This window comes from Humulus lupulus, chromosome 3, assembly GCF_963169125.1.
Source record: "Humulus lupulus chromosome 3, drHumLupu1.1, whole genome shotgun sequence".
NCBI lineage: Eukaryota > Viridiplantae > Streptophyta > Magnoliopsida > Rosales > Cannabaceae > Humulus > Humulus lupulus.
Window position 1 is genome coordinate 75,675,319 of NC_084795.1, and position 6,363 is coordinate 75,681,681.

The window sequence follows — 6,363 nt, forward strand, 5'->3', positions numbered from 1 at the left end:
ATCGAAAAAATATCGTTTTGGTCAAAAAAACAAGTTTTCATGATTGCATCGCAAAAGTATCAAAACACTATCGATTTTGCATCGAAAAAGCATTGTTTTGGCCAAAAATCAAGTTTCATGATTGCATCGCAAGAGCATCGAAAAAGCATCGTCTGACCAAAAACAAGTTTTCATGATTCATGATTGCATCGTAGGAGCATCGAAACACCATCAATTTTGCATTGAAAAATAATCATTTTGGCCAAAAATCAAGTTTCATGATTATATCGCAAGTGCACCGGAACACTATCAATTTTGCATCAAAAAAACACAGTCTGTGTTGATGGTGTTTCAATGCTCTTGTGATGCAATCATGAAACTTAATTTTTTACCAAAACGATGCTTTTTTTTGTACAAAATCGATACAATTTCGATGCAAAATTGATGGTGTTTTGATGCTTTTGCAATGCAATCATGAAAACTTGATTGAAAATAAGTGTTTGAATATTAAAAGAAATTTTGTCTAAAAAATTAAAATCATCATATATTTAAGATAATAATTCATGTTGGCATATTAAAAAATTCTACTAAATTATTATGCATATGACATGAAATTTACTTTGAATATTACTGATAGAGGAGCCTTCTTTCCGTTATTACCATAAAGCAATCATAGATTGAGATTATATGGTTATTAGAGTTCACATGAAGAGCTTGTTTGCTGTAATTCAGTGCATGCATCAAAATTAGTTCCAAACTCACAATATCTAATCTCAAGCTGAAACCAAACTTCCACTAATTTTTGTGCTAAAAAAATCTCACAATTCAGTGTGGTAAAAAAATCTAACAAGACGAAAAGAAAATACATTGCAGATATACAGGAAATTAGGCTTAGACCTAACCTAAAATATTGTTTTATATATTTAATTATTATCATTGTAATTTAAGAAATAAGGCCTCCTGAGACACTTTTAGGTCCAAGGCTTGAAAAATGTTGAACCGCCACTGTACATGACAAGGCTCTGAATTTTGGTGTTCAAATTTTGTTTCCCAATAGTACCATCAACCAAGAAATAAAAGACCCAAAACACTAAAAACTAGCAGACTTAAAATCTACCCTCAAAGACACTATGCAGCCTAACAAAATAAAAAGCTTGCTTAAGCAAAAGCAATCAGAGAACTTTGAAGACCAATTTAATTCCACATTTAGTTCAGTTACTAAAATATAAAAATCATCATTTTGCTTTGCACATCAGTTGTTACAGCTAAATCAATTCCAACCATGGAATATATTGAAGAAAAAAAAGCGCCTAGGATTCAGTAAGAAACTATAGATCAAGAAACAAACTGACTGTATATAATTATCACAGAAGCAAAGTAACTTGCACAGAAATATATAGCAAAAGCAATCAGAGAACTTTGAAGGCCATAATAATTTCCACATAGAAATTCAGATTAAAGCATTCATCACTTTGCTTTGCCACTTCAAATGTTCACAATCATAGTTTAAAATGAAATAAGGAAAAAAAAACAAAACACTTGTTTAATTGTCCATTTAGCGTACCAGAGTTATGCACAAGAAACACAAAATTCAAGGCACAATTCATGCCAAAAGTTGCAATATAGCACCTTTGTACCCTTTGCTCGAAATTTCCTTGCAAAGCTAAAACTCTAGCCGCAAGGGGCTAGCTGGTGCAATCAAATTCAAATATTCCCAACCAAAAAACAAAACAAAACAGTCGAAATTGAAGTGAGCATAGCTAAAAAATAATAGTAACAGACGAAACGAAACATTGAAGGTGAATACAATGTATCGGACAAGATTCAATTCGAGCAATAGCTGCTTTTGGTAATTAAAAAACCAAAAAGGAGATTCAACGGCGGAACTGGTTAGGGTTCGTAGGAATTAGGGTGTTTTATAGGGTTTTAGGCCTTCTAGGGTTAGGAAATGAGATTATCTTTGTTTGGCCCGAAAACGGTGCGTTTCACTGACAAGTCGTGTACTCGCTCTTATGTAGGCCGTTCAGATCTTTTTAAAATTTTTTGGTTGAATTTATTGTATTTCCCTGGTATTTAATTTTCCATATCTTGGGACTTGATGCTTATGTAATTATCTTCTACTTCTCAGATGAAAATTCACATTCTTTTAATGTAAGTTAAAAATTTTACTACAAAACCCTTGTTTCCACTAACCAGATATCGTCAAACTTTCTACAGGGCATGGTCTTTTTCTGCATTTTTTTTGGAACTATATAATGCCATTTTGAATAAGAAGATATAAAATAAATTTATTAACTCTATTTTCTTGCTTCTGGTGTTTACATTGTGCCTACTTAGCTAATTGCTACTCTGTCTAATTGATCTGTAATATTTTTTTAAATGAAATATTTCACTTACCTTGTCATTATACTTTACAAATTAATTACACAGAAAAAAACATACACTCGAAAGCTCATGTGGTTCTTATCAACTTAAATATATTCAACACAAATTCCTTGAGGCCTCACTGAAGTCTTAGTTCATAGTTCCTTGAAGGGGAACCTCAGCTGAGTAAGAGAGAACGAGAATCAAATACGAAAAAGCTATAAAAATGATAATACTACACTATGCTGATATGAGAAAACCATTGGCGTCAAGACCATATGAGAATTTCATCCACACAAAAAATCAATAAAATAGGGAAGGTTTATGGTTAAGCAAATACATGACTGAGATTGAAAGGAGTGATACAAACATTGCCACAAATACATATTTTATGTTCAAGCTTCTAGTAGATGACACAACCTTCGAGACCTCAAGCTTTGAAACTATATCAACACCACTATTTACAGAATTGGAGCTCCTGACATCATTACCTGATGAGGAAGAAGCGTCTTGTGTTTCATCCAACTGATTCAATTGACCAGTAAAACTAATTAGTCATCAGGAAAAATGTAAATGGTAAATGAAGTTTCATTAGAAACTGATACATCAGAGACTTGTGAACAAGAGTATTGGGGACTCCTCCTATGTAAGTATCAAAGTAAGAAAGATACAGAAGAATACCTGCCTGGAAACTTTTACCAACAGAATCTTTCACAGCATCCAAGGATGATTTTGCACAAGAATCATTGTTGCTTAAATTATTCATCAAGGAAGGAAGCTCTTTGTCACCATCATTATTGCTGTTGCACCCCAGCGAGGCATCCTTCACTGTCATACCCAACTTCACAGCCATAGCTTTGTTCTCCTTTGTTAAGAGATTTAACTGCAAAATAATAACACTAATACTTATAAGAATGGTCCTCTTTGAGTTGTTTCATTATTATTCAAGACAAGTAATTAACATCCCCTTTAAAAAATATAAAAGACTGCAAAAGAGCTTCTTATGTATTCAGACATTATGGATGCTATGAGGAGATTCATAAACAACCATAGTAGTAACTTGTAATCTGGTCTTAAGTTTCTGGTTAAATATTTGAGAAGGTATCATGGAGGAGCAAAAGCAAACCATCATATTGATTGTTTCTCATTTCATGACAAGTTCCAATTTTAGTTTTCTATACCGTACTTAAAATTCTATTTTGTTAAATTGTTATCTTTAACTGCTCATTAGAGACAAATATAGACAAATCAATTTCAATGACAAAACAATTGAGTTATTCATACAAGATAGTTTTATACCTGTTTGTCAATGTGCTCCCTTTCTCTCCCAAGTTGCGTTACCAAATCCATGATGAACTTAGTCTTGACATTAATATCATTTGCACTTTCAACTGTTGAACTTCTAGCTTGCTCCAAAGATTCCTCCAAGCACTCTATTCTCTCCCTCAGAATACTTAGTTCTTTAGTTAGTTCTGAATTAGTTTCAGATAATATAATACAATGCTCCTCTGCATTGTCAGTCTTGTTTTCAGCCTTTGCAACCTTTGATTTCAAATCTTCTATTAAAGTCTCCATGTCCCATATTGCAGAATACAGCATATTCTGTTGCTCTTGACTTGCTTCAGACAATGCCTTCGCGTTTTGTAATTGGATCTCGGCTTCTCTCAATTGCTTCTCAAGAACACCAACCTTTTTCTCTGCATTACTAGCACTTCCTTTAATAAAATTAAGCTCTTCAGTGAGTTCTACATTTGTTCCAGTCAACTCTGCAACTTTGAGTTCTGCACTTTCAGCTCTAGTGTCTGCTACATCAGTACTTTCTTTCAATGATTCAACTAGATTTTCCAATTCCCTTATTTTTGTTTCACTTGAGTTGTTTGTGGCCTTTTCATTGCTCAGCTGGAGCTCTGATTCTTTAAGCTTTTCCTCCAGAAGCTTCAGCTTCTCCCTCAAAGTGGAGAGTTCAGCATCAATGGCACTATTTTCAGCAGTCCTGACTTTGAAACTTTGTAAAGCTGCATCTCTTTGTTTAAGAACTTCTACACAATCTTGGTACTTATATTTCAATTCACTTTCTCGTTGAATCATACTGTTCAAATTAAAATATGCAAGTTGGATTCGACCCAACAATTCGTGAGAAGTTCCCTTGAGCACCACAACCGAATTCTCAGCCTCTAAAAACCTTCCCCAAACTACTTGAGCAGTTTCCTCCATGCGAAAAGCTACCTGTTCAGTATAATGTAGCTTGTGTTTTAGTTCTTCCTCACTTTTTCTTGATTCTGTTAACCTCTTCTCAAGATCGAGCTCCCTTGCTAGTGATTTCTCTAGCATCTTTAGAATATGTCTTTGTCCAGCCATCTGCAGATTCGATTGAGCATTTATATTTGACAACAGACCATGTTCTGATAACTCGGCAATGCCACTTTTCCCTATTATAAAACAATCACAAAGTGAAAATAAAATCTTAATTACACAAGTTCAAACAAAAGAGGAGAAAAAGAAAAGGCATATACTATTAGTATTGCTTACAATTTTCATGTGTAAAAGCAAGAACGGTTCTCTGCAACTTGGATGATTGAATCTTGACCTCTGATATATGATGCTGAGTCTGTCTCAAAGATCCTTCAGAGTCAATCAACTTCTCTTCCATCATGGTAAATTGTTCTTTCAAGTTTCTGCATGAAGATTTTTTTTTATGTGCATCAACAATTTCTTCTTGGAGACTAACCATGAAACTGTCCAATTCTCTTACCTCAGAATCTAAAATACTAGATAAGAGATTAAATACCAGTGCCTTCTCCATAAATTCTGCTGAAATATAGTTATTCCCCACTGCTATTGTTTCAAGGTCATTTTCTTGTGCCAAAAGGTTCATCAGTAGTCCATGAAGATTTACTAATTTCTCAGACGAATATGCCAAGTCCAAGTCTAGTTTTGTTAAAACTTCCATGCAGTTTTCTAATTCTAACATCTCAGTTTCTTTGCATGAATCTGAACTGTCAATATTGACACCAGAAATGGCATAATCCTCCATTTCCAAGCTCAATATTGCTCCTTCGGAGCCTAGTGAGAAAAAGAAATTATTTAATTTAGCATTTAATGCAGAATTAACATGTCCCTCTGATCATGACGAATTCATTGACCACTCAAGATCTAAAACTAGGTATAATAATTGACATGACTAGAAACTAATCAAAACCACAAAATTCATGGAAATAAATCGGCTAAAGCATACAACCTCAGAAACAAGAGCAACCCTTTTCATTTAACTATTCTAAAAACCAGGTTTAACTCATAATAAACTCCATCACCTACATTACCATTCACAAATCCAACAGCTACCCATAATTCACATTCCATTTAACACAAAATACTGATGCAAATCATGATCTAAAGCTTACCCAATTCTCATGAAAGGTAAAAGGAAGAAGAGCCTTGACTCCTGAGAAAATTAACTAGTATAGATCCTCTTGAGAAGATAATTACCTGGAGGGAGTAGGAAATATTTCTGGGTCTTTCTTGGAACCACACCTTGAAAAGGAAAAAGCCACAAAAGAATTGAATTGTTATATTTATAAAGAGAGAGACACCGAGAAAAATAAAAAGACAGTTCTCTTTTTAACTACCTCTAAATAAATTTCAGTATTACCGTTAAAAAAAATATTCAGGTACAAACTTTGCTTCTGAGATTATGGGATCTGGTGAAGCTGATGAGTCTTTTAAGCGCTTAATCAGTCAAAAACGTTTAGAATAGTAATTGTTTGGCTACTGTTCTTCCAATCATAATGTTGTGTGGCGCACGTTGATGCAACCCCAGCTCGGGTCCATGTAGGTATCAATTATTGAGAAAAGCCTTTAATAAACGACAGTTTTTTTTCTTTTAAAAAAAAAACAATTAATATGAGTTGTCAACGTAGGCAGTACTGAACCCGAAGCTGAATTCCAGTACTTAGAAAACTCAACTGTTTGATATGTCATGTGTGTTGCAATTACTTCAGTGCATGTGAGTTTAGATGAATC

General features: G+C 33.9%; 1 protein-coding gene and 2 non-coding genes across 7 annotated transcripts; all 3 read right to left on the reverse strand.

The window, feature by feature from the left end:
- Positions 1–1,146: 1,146 nt before the first annotated feature.
- On the reverse strand, positions 1,147–1,224 carry LOC133828406 (small nucleolar RNA R160). The gene has a single exon (XR_009891027.1). It is a non-coding gene; the product is annotated as a small nucleolar RNA R160 (small nucleolar RNA).
- Positions 1,225–1,383: 159 nt separating this feature from the next.
- Positions 1,384–1,456, reverse strand: LOC133828405 (small nucleolar RNA R160). The gene has a single exon (XR_009891026.1). It is a non-coding gene; the product is annotated as a small nucleolar RNA R160 (small nucleolar RNA).
- A 1,138-nt stretch (positions 1,457–2,594) lies between these two features.
- LOC133822841 (WPP domain-interacting tail-anchored protein 2) lies at positions 2,595–6,129 on the reverse strand. Of its 5 annotated transcripts, none has more exons than XM_062255291.1 (6): positions 5,993–6,129; positions 5,745–5,874; positions 4,873–5,406; positions 3,643–4,772; positions 3,029–3,226; positions 2,595–2,868 (listed from the first exon to the last, which is right to left on the reverse strand). In XM_062255291.1, exons 3-6 carry the CDS (start codon positions 5,375–5,377, stop codon positions 2,647–2,649), a joined length of 2,055 nt encoding a protein of 684 aa, XP_062111275.1. In that variant the 5' UTR covers positions 5,378–5,406; positions 5,745–5,874; positions 5,993–6,129; the 3' UTR covers positions 2,595–2,646. The 5 variants fall into 5 exon arrangements, with proteins under 5 accessions (XP_062111275.1, XP_062111273.1, XP_062111276.1 ...); XM_062255289.1 differs by having other exon boundaries at positions 5,830–5,874; positions 5,993–6,122; XM_062255292.1 differs by having other exon boundaries at positions 3,025–3,226; positions 5,830–5,874; positions 5,993–6,120.
- Between the last annotated feature and the right edge of the window lie 234 nt (positions 6,130–6,363).

Bases quoted from the DNA above. Each gene is read 5' to 3' on its own strand.
- LOC133822841 (XM_062255291.1), bottom strand. From the start codon at position 5,377: ATGGAGGATTATGCCATTTCTGGTGTCAATATTGACAGTTCAGATTCA. The intron at 3,227-3,642 runs GTATAAAACTAT...ATTATTTTGCAG, and splicing joins GGGAGCACATTGACAAACAG to TTAAATCTCTTAACAAAGGA. The intron at 2,869-3,028 runs GCAGGTATTCTT...CAATTGAATCAG, and splicing joins CTGTTGGTAAAAGTTTCCAG to TTGGATGAAACACAAGACGC.